Source organism: Tribolium castaneum, chromosome 8 (assembly GCF_031307605.1).
Source record: "Tribolium castaneum strain GA2 chromosome 8, icTriCast1.1, whole genome shotgun sequence".
In the NCBI taxonomy this organism is placed as follows: domain Eukaryota; kingdom Metazoa; phylum Arthropoda; class Insecta; order Coleoptera; family Tenebrionidae; genus Tribolium; species Tribolium castaneum.
The window spans coordinates 17,080,905-17,098,040 of record NC_087401.1 but is presented as its reverse complement, the minus strand read 5'-3'; the positions used below and the strand labels follow the sequence as shown (position 1 = coordinate 17,098,040).

The following is a 17,136-nucleotide window of genomic DNA, read 5'->3' as shown; positions in this document are numbered from 1 at the left end:
AAAAGTTAACACCCCCCCCTTAAAATCGGTCAATTTTTAAAGTGTCTCTAAATCAAATAAAACCTATTCTATCTTATAGATTTTGATGTGCTCTTTACGATCGAACAAACCGTTTTCGTCTAGCTCTTTTAGTTTGGCCGTAATCGGCGTTTGAAAATTGAAAAATTTTTTGCGAGATATCGCCTTGAGTCCTATGCCATTTTGTAGAGTTTTTTATTCCGGTTATCCTCCATTTTTCCGTTTTTCGATAACTCTAATAGTTTCGCCGTAATTGGCGGTTGAAAATTGAAAAAAAGTGAAAATGGAAACCTTTTTTTGCGTTTTTCTCGGAAACTGTAAGACTTAGAGCAACGAACAAAAAACCATCTGATAGCGCTTAATTTTATCTATTTTTTCGACTAAACCCGGAGCCGCTCCGGGCAACGGTTCCGGCTACAGAGGCGATCAAAGTTTTTCACTAAAAAAATTCATAAAAAAAAAACTAAAAGTCGTAGAGCACTGCGGTTTGTTTCATTGAATTCTACGGCTCATTTTACATATTATATCAATTTTTCACAGGAATTAAAAATTTAAAATTTTTTGCCTAAATTTAGGGTAGTCATTTGTCATAGTGGAAAATTTTATTCAATAAAAAAATTCATAACTCGAAAACTAAAAGTCGTAGAGCAACGCGGTTTGTTCCATTGGATTCAGCGGCTTTTTTTCTGTATTATACCAACTTTTCACGAGATTTAAAATTTTCAAATTTTTTGCTCAAATTTCTTGAGTAATAAATTTGTGCCTACACCTTACCTTCAAAGTGATGAAAAAAAATTTTTTTTTAAATTCACTCCACCAAATTTTTATGGACTTCTTTATGTCTTAACAACCCACAAAAGTTGTTTTTAGTCCACAAAAAGTCCATATGTTCGATTTTTAGATGTTTGATTTTTTCAATTTTCGTCGCAGTTTTGGTCGATTTTGGGTACCCGGAACTTTTGTCGAGCAATAGCTCCGGAACTATCAGAGATAACCCCATGAAGTGTATTATCGTTGGAAAGCTCTTTAAATTATCTATCTTTTTCAAAAAAAATTAGTGTTCTGCGACTAATAGTTTTCGAGCAAATTTGAGAAAAATGTAAAAATTGGTAAAATTTTAAAAAATTCATAACTAAAAAACTATTCGGAATTTGGCAATTTTCTCGATGCCAATCGATTCCCCGGATCATTTTGCATAGGTAAGGATCAAAACAGTTCCACTTTTTCGAATAGTTTAGTCGTAATTAGGAAAATAAAAAAAATTAAAAAAAAGTTAACACCCCCCCCTTAAAATCGGTCAATTTTTAAAGTGTCTCTAAATCAAATAAAACCTATTCTATCTTATAGATTTTGATGTGCTCTTTACGATCGAACAAACCGTTTTCGTCTAGCTCTTTTAGTTTGGCCGTAATCGGCGTTTGAAAATTGAAAAATTTTTTGCGAGATATCGCCTTGAGTCCTATGCCATTTTGTAGAGTTTTTTATTCCGGTTATCCTCCATTTTTCCGTTTTTCGATAACTCTAATAGTTTCGCCGTAATTGGCGGTTGAAAATTGAAAAAAAGTGAAAATGGAAACCTTTTTTTGCGTTTTTCTCGGAAACTGTAAGACTTAGAGCAACGAACAAAAAACCATCTGATAGCGCTTAATTTTATCTATTTTTTCGACTAAACCCGGAGCCGCTCCGGGCAACGGTTCCGGCTACAGAGGCGATCAAAGTTTTTCACTAAAAAAATTCATAAAAAAAAAACTAAAAGTCGTAGAGCACTGCGGTTTGTTTCATTGAATTCTACGGCTCATTTTACATATTATATCAATTTTTCACAGGAATTAAAAATTTAAAATTTTTTGCCTAAATTTAGGGTAGTCATTTGTCATAGTGGAAAATTTTATTCAATAAAAAAATTCATAACTCGAAAACTAAAAGTCGTAGAGCAACGCGGTTTGTTCCATTGGATTCAGCGGCTTTTTTTCTGTATTATACCAACTTTTCACGAGATTTAAAATTTTCAAATTTTTTGCTCAAATTTCTTGAGTAATAAATTTGTGCCTACACCTTACCTTCAAAGTGATGAAAAAAAATTTTTTTTTAAATTCACTCCACCAAATTTTTATGGACTTCTTTATGTCTTAACAACCCACAAAAGTTGTTTTTAGTCCACAAAAAGTCCATATGTTCGATTTTTAGATGTTTGATTTTTTCAATTTTCGTCGCAGTTTTGGTCGATTTTGGGTACCCGGAACTTTTGTCGAGCAATAGCTCCGGAACTATCAGAGATAACCCCATGAAGTGTATTATCGTTGGAAAGCTCTTTAAATTATCTATCTTTTTCAAAAAAAATTAGTGTTCTGCGACTAATAGTTTTCGAGCAAATTTGAGAAAAATGTAAAAATTGGTAAAATTTTAAAAAATTCATAACTAAAAAACTATTCGGAATTTGGCAATTTTCTCGATGCCAATCGATTCCCCGGATCATTTTGCATAGGTAAGGATCAAAACAGTTCCACTTTTTCGAATAGTTTAGTCGTAATTAGGAAAATAAAAAAAATTAAAAAAAAGTTAACACCCCCCCCTTAAAATCGGTCAATTTTTAAAGTGTCTCTAAATCAAATAAAACCTATTCTATCTTATAGATTTTGATGTGCTCTTTACGATCGAACAAACCGTTTTCGTCTAGCTCTTTTAGTTTGGCCGTAATCGGCGTTTGAAAATTGAAAAATTTTTTGCGAGATATCGCCTTGAGTCCTATGCCATTTTGTAGAGTTTTTTATTCCGGTTATCCTCCATTTTTCCGTTTTTCGATAACTCTAATAGTTTCGCCGTAATTGGCGGTTGAAAATTGAAAAAAAGTGAAAATGGAAACCTTTTTTTGCGTTTTTCTCGGAAACTGTAAGACTTAGAGCAACGAACAAAAAACCATCTGATAGCGCTTAATTTTATCTATTTTTTCGACTAAACCCGGAGCCGCTCCGGGCAACGGTTCCGGCTACAGAGGCGATCAAAGTTTTTCACTAAAAAAATTCATAAAAAAAAAACTAAAAGTCGTAGAGCACTGCGGTTTGTTTCATTGAATTCTACGGCTCATTTTACATATTATATCAATTTTTCACAGGAATTAAAAATTTAAAATTTTTTGCCTAAATTTAGGGTAGTCATTTGTCATAGTGGAAAATTTTATTCAATAAAAAAATTCATAACTCGAAAACTAAAAGTCGTAGAGCAACGCGGTTTGTTCCATTGGATTCAGCGGCTTTTTTTCTGTATTATACCAACTTTTCACGAGATTTAAAATTTTCAAATTTTTTGCTCAAATTTCTTGAGTAATAAATTTGTGCCTACACCTTACCTTCAAAGTGATGAAAAAAAATTTTTTTTTAAATTCACTCCACCAAATTTTTATGGACTTCTTTATGTCTTAACAACCCACAAAAGTTGTTTTTAGTCCACAAAAAGTCCATATGTTCGATTTTTAGATGTTTGATTTTTTCAATTTTCGTCGCAGTTTTGGTCGATTTTGGGTACCCGGAACTTTTGTCGAGCAATAGCTCCGGAACTATCAGAGATAACCCCATGAAGTGTATTATCGTTGGAAAGCTCTTTAAATTATCTATCTTTTTCAAAAAAAATTAGTGTTCTGCGACTAATAGTTTTCGAGCAAATTTGAGAAAAATGTAAAAATTGGTAAAATTTTAAAAAATTCATAACTAAAAAACTATTCGGAATTTGGCAATTTTCTCGATGCCAATCGATTCCCCGGATCATTTTGCATAGGTAAGGATCAAAACAGTTCCACTTTTTCGAATAGTTTAGTCGTAATTAGGAAAATAAAAAAAATTAAAAAAAAGTTAACACCCCCCCCTTAAAATCGGTCAATTTTTAAAGTGTCTCTAAATCAAATAAAACCTATTCTATCTTATAGATTTTGATGTGCTCTTTACGATCGAACAAACCGTTTTCGTCTAGCTCTTTTAGTTTGGCCGTAATCGGCGTTTGAAAATTGAAAAATTTTTTGCGAGATATCGCCTTGAGTCCTATGCCATTTTGTAGAGTTTTTTATTCCGGTTATCCTCCATTTTTCCGTTTTTCGATAACTCTAATAGTTTCGCCGTAATTGGCGGTTGAAAATTGAAAAAAAGTGAAAATGGAAACCTTTTTTTGCGTTTTTCTCGGAAACTGTAAGACTTAGAGCAACGAACAAAAAACCATCTGATAGCGCTTAATTTTATCTATTTTTTCGACTAAACCCGGAGCCGCTCCGGGCAACGGTTCCGGCTACAGAGGCGATCAAAGTTTTTCACTAAAAAAATTCATAAAAAAAAAACTAAAAGTCGTAGAGCACTGCGGTTTGTTTCATTGAATTCTACGGCTCATTTTACATATTATATCAATTTTTCACAGGAATTAAAAATTTAAAATTTTTTGCCTAAATTTAGGGTAGTCATTTGTCATAGTGGAAAATTTTATTCAATAAAAAAATTCATAACTCGAAAACTAAAAGTCGTAGAGCAACGCGGTTTGTTCCATTGGATTCAGCGGCTTTTTTTCTGTATTATACCAACTTTTCACGAGATTTAAAATTTTCAAATTTTTTGCTCAAATTTCTTGAGTAATAAATTTGTGCCTACACCTTACCTTCAAAGTGATGAAAAAAAATTTTTTTTTAAATTCACTCCACCAAATTTTTATGGACTTCTTTATGTCTTAACAACCCACAAAAGTTGTTTTTAGTCCACAAAAAGTCCATATGTTCGATTTTTAGATGTTTGATTTTTTCAATTTTCGTCGCAGTTTTGGTCGATTTTGGGTACCCGGAACTTTTGTCGAGCAATAGCTCCGGAACTATCAGAGATAACCCCATGAAGTGTATTATCGTTGGAAAGCTCTTTAAATTATCTATCTTTTTCAAAAAAAATTAGTGTTCTGCGACTAATAGTTTTCGAGCAAATTTGAGAAAAATGTAAAAATTGGTAAAATTTTAAAAAATTCATAACTAAAAAACTATTCGGAATTTGGCAATTTTCTCGATGCCAATCGATTCCCCGGATCATTTTGCATAGGTAAGGATCAAAACAGTTCCACTTTTTCGAATAGTTTAGTCGTAATTAGGAAAATAAAAAAAATTAAAAAAAAGTTAACACCCCCCCCTTAAAATCGGTCAATTTTTAAAGTGTCTCTAAATCAAATAAAACCTATTCTATCTTATAGATTTTGATGTGCTCTTTACGATCGAACAAACCGTTTTCGTCTAGCTCTTTTAGTTTGGCCGTAATCGGCGTTTGAAAATTGAAAAATTTTTTGCGAGATATCGCCTTGAGTCCTATGCCATTTTGTAGAGTTTTTTATTCCGGTTATCCTCCATTTTTCCGTTTTTCGATAACTCTAATAGTTTCGCCGTAATTGGCGGTTGAAAATTGAAAAAAAGTGAAAATGGAAACCTTTTTTTGCGTTTTTCTCGGAAACTGTAAGACTTAGAGCAACGAACAAAAAACCATCTGATAGCGCTTAATTTTATCTATTTTTTCGACTAAACCCGGAGCCGCTCCGGGCAACGGTTCCGGCTACAGAGGCGATCAAAGTTTTTCACTAAAAAAATTCATAAAAAAAAAACTAAAAGTCGTAGAGCACTGCGGTTTGTTTCATTGAATTCTACGGCTCATTTTACATATTATATCAATTTTTCACAGGAATTAAAAATTTAAAATTTTTTGCCTAAATTTAGGGTAGTCATTTGTCATAGTGGAAAATTTTATTCAATAAAAAAATTCATAACTCGAAAACTAAAAGTCGTAGAGCAACGCGGTTTGTTCCATTGGATTCAGCGGCTTTTTTTCTGTATTATACCAACTTTTCACGAGATTTAAAATTTTCAAATTTTTTGCTCAAATTTCTTGAGTAATAAATTTGTGCCTACACCTTACCTTCAAAGTGATGAAAAAAAATTTTTTTTTAAATTCACTCCACCAAATTTTTATGGACTCCTTTATGTCTTAACAACCCACAAAAGTTGTTTTTAGTCCACAAAAAGTCCATATGTTCGATTTTTAGATGTTTGATTTTTTCAATTTTCGTCGCAGTTTTGGTCGATTTTGGGTACCCGGAACTTTTGTCGAGCAATAGCTCCGGAACTATCAGAGATAACCCCATGAAGTGTATTATCGTTGGAAAGCTCTTTAAATTATCTATCTTTTTCAAAAAAAATTAGTGTTCTGCGACTAATAGTTTTCGAGCAAATTTGAGAAAAATGTAAAAATTGGTAAAATTTTAAAAAATTCATAACTAAAAAACTATTCGGAATTTGGCAATTTTCTCGATGCCAATCGATTCCCCGGATCATTTTGCATAGGTAAGGATCAAAACAGTTCCACTTTTTCGAATAGTTTAGTCGTAATTAGGAAAATAAAAAAAATTAAAAAAAAGTTAACACCCCCCCCTTAAAATCGGTCAATTTTTAAAGTGTCTCTAAATCAAATAAAACCTATTCTATCTTATAGATTTTGATGTGCTCTTTACGATCGAACAAACCGTTTTCGTCTAGCTCTTTTAGTTTGGCCGTAATCGGCGTTTGAAAATTGAAAAATTTTTTGCGAGATATCGCCTTGAGTCCTATGCCATTTTGTAGAGTTTTTTATTCCGGTTATCCTCCATTTTTCCGTTTTTCGATAACTCTAATAGTTTCGCCGTAATTGGCGGTTGAAAATTGAAAAAAAGTGAAAATGGAAACCTTTTTTTGCGTTTTTCTCGGAAACTGTAAGACTTAGAGCAACGAACAAAAAACCATCTGATAGCGCTTAATTTTATCTATTTTTTCGACTAAACCCGGAGCCGCTCCGGGCAACGGTTCCGGCTACAGAGGCGATCAAAGTTTTTCACTAAAAAAATTCATAAAAAAAAAACTAAAAGTCGTAGAGCACTGCGGTTTGTTTCATTGAATTCTACGGCTCATTTTACATATTATATCAATTTTTCACAGGAATTAAAAATTTAAAATTTTTTGCCTAAATTTAGGGTAGTCATTTGTCATAGTGGAAAATTTTATTCAATAAAAAAATTCATAACTCGAAAACTAAAAGTCGTAGAGCAACGCGGTTTGTTCCATTGGATTCAGCGGCTTTTTTTCTGTATTATACCAACTTTTCACGAGATTTAAAATTTTCAAATTTTTTGCTCAAATTTCTTGAGTAATAAATTTGTGCCTACACCTTACCTTCAAAGTGATGAAAAAAAATTTTTTTTTAAATTCACTCCACCAAATTTTTATGGACTTCTTTATGTCTTAACAACCCACAAAAGTTGTTTTTAGTCCACAAAAAGTCCATATGTTCGATTTTTAGATGTTTGATTTTTTCAATTTTCGTCGCAGTTTTGGTCGATTTTGGGTACCCGGAACTTTTGTCGAGCAATAGCTCCGGAACTATCAGAGATAACCCCATGAAGTGTATTATCGTTGGAAAGCTCTTTAAATTATCTATCTTTTTCAAAAAAAATTAGTGTTCTGCGACTAATAGTTTTCGAGCAAATTTGAGAAAAATGTAAAAATTGGTAAAATTTTAAAAAATTCATAACTAAAAAACTATTCGGAATTTGGCAATTTTCTCGATGCCAATCGATTCCCCGGATCATTTTGCATAGGTAAGGATCAAAACAGTTCCACTTTTTCGAATAGTTTAGTCGTAATTAGGAAAATAAAAAAAATTAAAAAAAAGTTAACACCCCCCCCTTAAAATCGGTCAATTTTTAAAGTGTCTCTAAATCAAATAAAACCTATTCTATCTTATAGATTTTGATGTGCTCTTTACGATCGAACAAACCGTTTTCGTCTAGCTCTTTTAGTTTGGCCGTAATCGGCGTTTGAAAATTGAAAAATTTTTTGCGAGATATCGCCTTGAGTCCTATGCCATTTTGTAGAGTTTTTTATTCCGGTTATCCTCCATTTTTCCGTTTTTCGATAACTCTAATAGTTTCGCCGTAATTGGCGGTTGAAAATTGAAAAAAAGTGAAAATGGAAACCTTTTTTTGCGTTTTTCTCGGAAACTGTAAGACTTAGAGCAACGAACAAAAAACCATCTGATAGCGCTTAATTTTATCTATTTTTTCGACTAAACCCGGAGCCGCTCCGGGCAACGGTTCCGGCTACAGAGGCGATCAAAGTTTTTCACTAAAAAAATTCATAAAAAAAAAACTAAAAGTCGTAGAGCACTGCGGTTTGTTTCATTGAATTCTACGGCTCATTTTACATATTATATCAATTTTTCACAGGAATTAAAAATTTAAAATTTTTTGCCTAAATTTAGGGTAGTCATTTGTCATAGTGGAAAATTTTATTCAATAAAAAAATTCATAACTCGAAAACTAAAAGTCGTAGAGCAACGCGGTTTGTTCCATTGGATTCAGCGGCTTTTTTTCTGTATTATACCAACTTTTCACGAGATTTAAAATTTTCAAATTTTTTGCTCAAATTTCTTGAGTAATAAATTTGTGCCTACACCTTACCTTCAAAGTGATGAAAAAAAATTTTTTTTTAAATTCACTCCACCAAATTTTTATGGACTCCTTTATGTCTTAACAACCCACAAAAGTTGTTTTTAGTCCACAAAAAGTCCATATGTTCGATTTTTAGATGTTTGATTTTTTCAATTTTCGTCGCAGTTTTGGTCGATTTTGGGTACCCGGAACTTTTGTCGAGCAATAGCTCCGGAACTATCAGAGATAACCCCATGAAGTGTATTATCGTTGGAAAGCTCTTTAAATTATCTATCTTTTTCAAAAAAAATTAGTGTTCTGCGACTAATAGTTTTCGAGCAAATTTGAGAAAAATGTAAAAATTGGTAAAATTTTAAAAAATTCATAACTAAAAAACTATTCGGAATTTGGCAATTTTCTCGATGCCAATCGATTCCCCGGATCATTTTGCATAGGTAAGGATCAAAACAGTTCCACTTTTTCGAATAGTTTAGTCGTAATTAGGAAAATAAAAAAAATTAAAAAAAAGTTAACACCCCCCCCTTAAAATCGGTCAATTTTTAAAGTGTCTCTAAATCAAATAAAACCTATTCTATCTTATAGATTTTGATGTGCTCTTTACGATCGAACAAACCGTTTTCGTCTAGCTCTTTTAGTTTGGCCGTAATCGGCGTTTGAAAATTGAAAAATTTTTTGCGAGATATCGCCTTGAGTCCTATGCCATTTTGTAGAGTTTTTTATTCCGGTTATCCTCCATTTTTCCGTTTTTCGATAACTCTAATAGTTTCGCCGTAATTGGCGGTTGAAAATTGAAAAAAAGTGAAAATGGAAACCTTTTTTTGCGTTTTTCTCGGAAACTGTAAGACTTAGAGCAACGAACAAAAAACCATCTGATAGCGCTTAATTTTATCTATTTTTTCGACTAAACCCGGAGCCGCTCCGGGCAACGGTTCCGGCTACAGAGGCGATCAAAGTTTTTCACTAAAAAAATTCATAAAAAAAAAACTAAAAGTCGTAGAGCACTGCGGTTTGTTTCATTGAATTCTACGGCTCATTTTACATATTATATCAATTTTTCACAGGAATTAAAAATTTAAAATTTTTTGCCTAAATTTAGGGTAGTCATTTGTCATAGTGGAAAATTTTATTCAATAAAAAAATTCATAACTCGAAAACTAAAAGTCGTAGAGCAACGCGGTTTGTTCCATTGGATTCAGCGGCTTTTTTTCTGTATTATACCAACTTTTCACGAGATTTAAAATTTTCAAATTTTTTGCTCAAATTTCTTGAGTAATAAATTTGTGCCTACACCTTACCTTCAAAGTGATGAAAAAAAATTTTTTTTTAAATTCACTCCACCAAATTTTTATGGACTTCTTTATGTCTTAACAACCCACAAAAGTTGTTTTTAGTCCACAAAAAGTCCATATGTTCGATTTTTAGATGTTTGATTTTTTCAATTTTCGTCGCAGTTTTGGTCGATTTTGGGTACCCGGAACTTTTGTCGAGCAATAGCTCCGGAACTATCAGAGATAACCCCATGAAGTGTATTATCGTTGGAAAGCTCTTTAAATTATCTATCTTTTTCAAAAAAAATTAGTGTTCTGCGACTAATAGTTTTCGAGCAAATTTGAGAAAAATGTAAAAATTGGTAAAATTTTAAAAAATTCATAACTAAAAAACTATTCGGAATTTGGCAATTTTCTCGATGCCAATCGATTCCCCGGATCATTTTGCATAGGTAAGGATCAAAACAGTTCCACTTTTTCGAATAGTTTAGTCGTAATTAGGAAAATAAAAAAAATTAAAAAAAAGTTAACACCCCCCCCTTAAAATCGGTCAATTTTTAAAGTGTCTCTAAATCAAATAAAACCTATTCTATCTTATAGATTTTGATGTGCTCTTTACGATCGAACAAACCGTTTTCGTCTAGCTCTTTTAGTTTGGCCGTAATCGGCGTTTGAAAATTGAAAAATTTTTTGCGAGATATCGCCTTGAGTCCTATGCCATTTTGTAGAGTTTTTTATTCCGGTTATCCTCCATTTTTCCGTTTTTCGATAACTCTAATAGTTTCGCCGTAATTGGCGGTTGAAAATTGAAAAAAAGTGAAAATGGAAACCTTTTTTTGCGTTTTTCTCGGAAACTGTAAGACTTAGAGCAACGAACAAAAAACCATCTGATAGCGCTTAATTTTATCTATTTTTTCGACTAAACCCGGAGCCGCTCCGGGCAACGGTTCCGGCTACAGAGGCGATCAAAGTTTTTCACTAAAAAAATTCATAAAAAAAAAACTAAAAGTCGTAGAGCACTGCGGTTTGTTCCATTGAATTCTACGGCTCATTTTACATATTATATCAATTTTTCACAGGAATTAAAAATTTAAAATTTTTTGCCTAAATTTAGGGTAGTCATTTGTCATAGTGGAAAATTTTATTCAATAAAAAAATTCATAACTCGAAAACTAAAAGTCGTAGAGCAACGCGGTTTGTTCCATTGGATTCAGCGGCTTTTTTTCTGTATTATACCAACTTTTCACGAGATTTAAAATTTTCAAATTTTTTGCTCAAATTTCTTGAGTAATAAATTTGTGCCTACACCTTACCTTCAAAGTGATGAAAAAAAATTTTTTTTTAAATTCACTCCACCAAATTTTTATGGACTTCTTTATGTCTTAACAACCCACAAAAGTTGTTTTTAGTCCACAAAAAGTCCATATGTTCGATTTTTAGATGTTTGATTTTTTCAATTTTCGTCGCAGTTTTGGTCGATTTTGGGTACCCGGAACTTTTGTTGAGCAATAGCTCCGGAACTATCAGAGATAACCCCATGAAGTGTATTATCGTTGGAAAGCTCTTTAAATTATCTATCTTTTTCAAAAAAAAATAGTGTTCTGCGACTAATAGTTTTCGAGCAAATTTGAGAAAAATGCAAAAATTGGTAAAATTTTAAAAAATTCATAACTAAAAAACTATTCGGAATTTGGCAATTTTCTCGATGCCAATCGATTCCCCGGATCATTTTGCATAGGTAAGGATCAAAACAGTTCCACTTTTTCGAATAGTTTAGCCATAAATGAGAAAATAAAAAAAAATTAAAAAAAAGTTAACACCCTCCCCTTAAAATAAAACCGATCCTATCTTATAATTTTTATTGTGCGCAATAAAGCATTTTCCCCTAAGTATTTTCCCCATAATCAGCCATCAAAATTATTTATCTTACAGCTCACTGTAAACAGTCGATAAAACAGGTTTCGCCTCATAAATCGTAACAAAAAAAAATTCAAAAAACTTCTTGATTTGCACAACTGCACCAAACAAACAATTTCGCAACTCCCAACCCTAAAACCCACCAAATTCACCCCCATTTCATGCCACCACCACTCCGTCTGTCATCTGCCAAAAAACCCCCCATCAACGGAATATCCCGTTTGTTGGCCCCTTTCTCCCTGAAAATGCCTCAATACACCAGCGACCACATCCGCACCAAACTCCTCCAAGAACTGTCCGCCTCACACGTGGTAAGTTTCCCAACTTTAATTTTTTTAATAACAAAACTGTCAAAAAAAACCCTAACCTCACAATCACCACCACCATGTTTTGCGTGAAATTAAGTTGTGAAGTGTGGTTAGTGATTCTGGGGGCCCTTGTGGCCGTGTTACTGCGCGCGTGCACTACTCTCCACCCGTATTCGGGCGCCGGCAGCCCCCCAATGTACGGCGATTACGAAGCGCAGCGCCATTGGATGGAAATCACCACGAACTTGCGCCCCCTTGAGTGGTACAAGAACACCACAGACAACGACCTCATGTACTGGGGCCTCGACTACCCCCCTCTCACAGCCTACCACATGTACTTAACCGGAAAAATCGGCAGTTTTTTGAACGAAAACTGGACGAAATTGCACGAGTCCAGAGGCTTTGAGGGGGAATCCCACAAGATTTTCATGCGCTATACCGTGCTAGCGGCCGACATAGTCATGTACATCCCCGCCCTGATTTTCTATTTCCACGCCATGGGGGGGCAAAGCCCCGACCCCAAAACCAGGCCTTTGTCGCCGTCCCTCGCCACCATTCTGGGGCTCCTCTACCCCGGAATCATCCTCATCGATCACGGACACTTCCAGTATAATTGCATCTCTCTCGGACTCCTTGTTCTGGCAACTAGCTGTCTCCTTCTGGACATGAACTTGACCGCTGCTATCTTCTTCACTAGTGCACTCAACTACAAACAGATGGAGCTCTACCACGCGTTGCCGTTTTTCATGTACATGTTGAGCTCTTGTGTCCCAAAGCCGGGCCAAAGCCTCACTTCCAGTCTGATCAAGTTGGCACAGATCGCCATCACTGTCATGGCGGTGTTCGCCATCTTGTGGGCGCCATTTAATCGCGACTTTTTCGCCGTCTTGCGCCGTTTATTTCCGCTGGATCGCGGCGTTTTCGAGGACAAAGTCTCGAATTTTTGGTGCGTTTTTAACATTTTCTACAAATTGAAGCTAAAGTTTGGTAATTACGAAATGATGCGTATTTGTTTGTTTGCCACCGTCTCCATGGTGTTTCCGTCAAGTGTCGACTTGTTTTTGCGTCCGAGTCGCAAAAAGTTTGTTTTGTCGTTGATTAATTCCTCACTGGCGTTTTTCTTGTTCAGTTATCAAGTGCACGAGAAGAGTATTTTACTAGTTGGCGTTCCTGTGGTGCTGTATTTCCCCCAAAAACCGTTCGTTTGTTTCTGGTTTTTGTGCATTTCCGTCTTTAGCATGTTGCCGTTGTTGTACAAAGACGGTCTGATTATTGCAACAATTGCGCTAATGCTTTTTTACGTCATTTCCTTCCGTGTTTCAATTGAACACTTCTATAGGAGTTCCCTAAATGCGTCCGACGGTTTGGCCGAATATTACCGAAGTCTTTTGCACGTCTTGCTCGATATTGAGTACAAACAAGCAACACAGATCGATATTTTGAAACTGACGTACAAACAAATTGTAAAAAATAAAGAAACTCTGAAAAATTTGGCGTTTCATGTTGTGTTAGTGACGTCGTTGATTGGTTGTTTGGTGCTTTCGTTTGCACTGTTAGTTTTTGAACCGCCTGAGCGTTATCCCGATTTGTTCCCACTTTTGATTTCGGCTTATTCGGCTTTACATTTTTTCGGATTTTTTCTGTATTTCAATGTTAAACAACTACAAATACCGCAAGAGTTTGATGCGATTAAAAATGTTAAAATCAAGTCGTCTTGAATGTAAATAAACGATTGATTTGTCGAAAATTTGGTTTTATTTTTCCCCATTTTTCGTTTTCAAGGCCAAACTATTGGTCTGAATCGCAATATTTTGCTCTATGTGTATGTAAAATGTTCCGCGGAATCGATTGGTGGCGAGAAAACCGCAAAATTCGGAACGGTTTTGAAGTTATCGGCGATTTCAATTTTTTTTTTGTAATTTTGGCAATTATCTCGGTAACTGTGGGTCGTAGAATAATGATCTTTTTTGTGGATGATAGATAATTAAAAGAGCTTTCCAATGATACCAAACTTAATGGGGTTACGGTTGATAATTGCAGAGTTATTACGAATATTCGCTTCAAGTGCCGATTACGGCGAAACTACATTAACGTAACAAGTGTTCCAAATGTGGTTTTCTTGACGTAAAACGAACTGTAGAGTTCGCTGGAACCAACCGTTTTGTCCTAAGTTTTTTAGTTTTCGAGTTATGATTTTTTTTATTATCCGAAAATTTTTCATTTTTTTTATTTATTTTTTTAATTACGACAAAACTATTCGAAAAAGTGAAACTATTTTAATGCAAACATGTGTAAAACGTTCCGAGGAATCGATTGGTGTCGAGCAAAGTGCAAAATTCGTAATAGTTTTCAAGTTATCAACGTATATAAATTTTATTTATTTTTTCCTATGTCAGCAATTATTTCGAAAACTATTCATCGTAGGACAATGGTCTTTCTTGTGATCGATAAATAATTGAAAGAGCTTTCCAATGATACCAAACTTAATGGGGTTACGCTTGATAATTGCAGAGTTATTACGAAAATTCGCTTCAAGTGCCGATTACGGCGAAACTACATTAACGTAACAAGTGTTCCAAATGTGGTTTTCTTGACGTAAAACGAACTGTAGAGTTCGTTGGAACCAACCGTTTTGTCCTAAGTTTTTTAGTTTTAGAGTTATGATTTTTTTTATTATTCGAAAATTTTTAATTTTTTTATATATTTTTTAATTATGCCAAAACTATTCGAAAAAGTGGAACTATTTTAATGCAGACATGTGTAAAACTATCCGGGGAATCGATTGGCATCGAGAAAATTGCCAAATTCCCAATAGTTTTTTAGTTATGAATTTTTTAAAATTTATACCAAATTTTGCTTTTATTTGCAATTTTCTCGAAAACTATTAGTCATAGGACAATGGTCTTTTTTCTGAACGATAGATAATCAAAAGACCTTTTCAACGATACCAAATTTAATGGGGTTACGGTTGATCATTGCAGAGTTATTACGAATATTCGCTTCAGAGGCCGATTACGGCGAAACCACAATTCAATCGCATAATTGTTTCACGAGGCGTTCTAGACGTAAAACGTTGTGCTGAATACGATGGTGTCCATTAAAATCTTGTACGATAAATAATTTCCATAGAAAACGCCAAAAACATGTTAAAATTTTCACATTTCAAGGCCGATTACGGCGAAACTATTAAAGCTAGCGTAAAACGTCAAATACAATTAAAATCGGGCTTGAAAAGCTCTACAAAACGGCATAGGTTTGAAGGCGATATCTCGAAAATTATCAAACGCCGATTACGGCGGAACTATTGTAAAAAGCTATTTTTAGTATGTAAACACTGCTCCTTGACCCTTCAGGAAGTCATTGACGAATCCGACGGCTGCGGCGGCAAATTCTCGTGCGTCATCGTCTCCGACAAGTTCCGTGGCAAGCCACTACTCCAAAGACACCGGCTGGTGAATTCAGTGCTTCAAGAAGAACTCAAATCAATTCACGCCTTCTCGCAAAAAACCTACACCCCAGAACAGTGGGAACAGCAATAATGTCCAGTTTGTGTGCCATAGTTACATAACGAATTTTTTCTACAACTTTCCACTTTCAGAAATTCGTGTGTCCGCCCCCGGTAAAGTGATTTTACACGGTGAACATTCAGTGGTTTATGATAAGTTGGCGGTGGCGGCCAGTTTGGGTCTAAGGACGCGATTGGAGTATTGCGAGGAGGGGGCGGGGCTAAGGGTGGAGTTTGGCGACCTTGGGCTCACGCAATGTTACAACTTCAAGGTTATTTGTATTAAATAATTAATTGTACTTATTTTAATAATAAAATTAGGACGTCCACCAACTTCTCAGCACACAAATACCATTGACCCAACCCACAGCCTACTACAACCTGACTCATCCCGAACTTTTGGATCATGATAAAATCACCGAAATCGTCGAAAAGTTCGTCGATTTGAATCGACACGAACCCAAACAACGCCAGGCTTTGGTTTCGTTTTTTTATTTATTTTTTGCAATTGTGGGAAGTACCGATTCAAATTTGAGTGATGGGTTCAAGTTGGCTGTGCGGTCCGATTTGACAGTTGGGGCCGGAACCGGAAGTTCGGCCTCGTTCGCAGTCGCCATAGCGGCGTTTTTGCTCCATTTTGTCAAAGTCAAAAAATTCAAATCCAAAAATTTGTACAAAAGTCTTGATCTAAATGTGGATAATTTGCAAAATTTTGACACAACGGAGCTGGATTTGGTCTCGAAGTGGGCGTTTCAGAGCGAGAGGATCATCCACGGGACACCGTCAGGTTAGTGACCTAATTTTTCAAAAAAAAAAAAACAAAAAAATTTTTGAAAATTTCGAAAATCATTGCTATTTTTTTTAATTAATATATTAAATTCATATATTATTTTTTATATTAAAAAAATTTCATTATACAGGATTATTCAATAAATAATAATTTTTTGTCAGGTGTTGACAACACAATTTGCACTTTTGGCGGTTTAGTGTCATTCCGAAAAGGCACAAGGCCCCAAAAAATCACCCTGTCGTCAAAAATCACCCTGATCCTTATCGACACCAACACACCACGTGACACTAAAACCCTGGTCGGTAAAGTAGCGACCAAACGGGCGAAATACCGGCCGATAATCGACGCCATTTTGGACGCCATGGACCACACAACAATCAGCGCACTTGATTATTTCCAAAAAATGGAAACAAGTGACGTTTCGGGGGAGACTTATGACGCATTAGGGGTTGTTTTTTGTTTCGTTTTGACAGTTGAAGAAATATTTATTTTAGGAACTCGCCGACTTGAATCAAAATCTCTTGCGATGTTTGGGTGTTTCACACCCAAAATTGGACCAAGCTTGCGAGATTTTGGCCACTTTTGGACTACACTGCAAATTGACAGGGGCGGGGGGTGGGGGGTGCGCCATCTGTGTGGTGCCGCCCTCTGTCAAAGGGGTGGAAAAGGCTATAACCGAACTGAAATTGAACGGTTTCGGGGCGGTTTTAACCGATTTAGGCGGTTGTGGAGTAAGGGTTGATTAATAAAGTGTTAAGAAAGAAATGTTTTTTATTTTCCTGTTACCTGATCAGCTGAAATGTTGCACGCTTACGTAAAAATGATCAATTTCTCAGAAAAAAAAAGTTA

The 17,136-nt window shown here is 34.9% G+C and overlaps 2 protein-coding genes across 2 annotated transcripts; both read left to right on the top strand.

Annotated features, from left to right (window-relative positions):
* The first annotated feature begins 11,701 nt into the window (after positions 1–11,701).
* On the top strand, positions 11,702–17,052 carry Mvk (Mevalonate kinase). The gene is made up of 6 exons (XM_967241.4): positions 11,702–11,995; positions 15,346–15,537; positions 15,591–15,769; positions 15,819–16,284; positions 16,449–16,735; positions 16,782–17,052. The coding sequence occupies exons 2-6, from the start codon at positions 15,531–15,533 to the stop codon at positions 17,031–17,033; spliced, it is 1,191 nt and encodes a 396-aa protein (XP_972334.2). The 5' UTR covers positions 11,702–11,995; positions 15,346–15,530; the 3' UTR covers positions 17,034–17,052.
* On the top strand, positions 12,007–13,739 carry gny (garnysstan). Its single transcript, XM_967183.4, has one exon. It carries the CDS (start codon positions 12,070–12,072, stop codon positions 13,708–13,710), a length of 1,641 nt encoding a protein of 546 aa, XP_972276.1. The 5' UTR covers positions 12,007–12,069; the 3' UTR covers positions 13,711–13,739.
* Positions 17,053–17,136: the final 84 nt, after the last annotated feature.

Coding starts and splice junctions, on each gene's coding strand:
- Mvk (XM_967241.4), top strand. Junction 16,285..16,448: donor CATCCACGGGACACCGTCAG/GTTAGTGACCTA, acceptor ATTTTTTGTCAG/GTGTTGACAACACAATTTGC. Junction 16,736..16,781: donor AGACTTATGACGCATTAGGG/GTTGTTTTTTGT, acceptor TATTTATTTTAG/GAACTCGCCGACTTGAATCA.
- gny (XM_967183.4), top strand. CDS start 12,070: ATGTTTTGCGTGAAATTAAGTTGTGAAGTGTGGTTAGTGATTCTGGGG.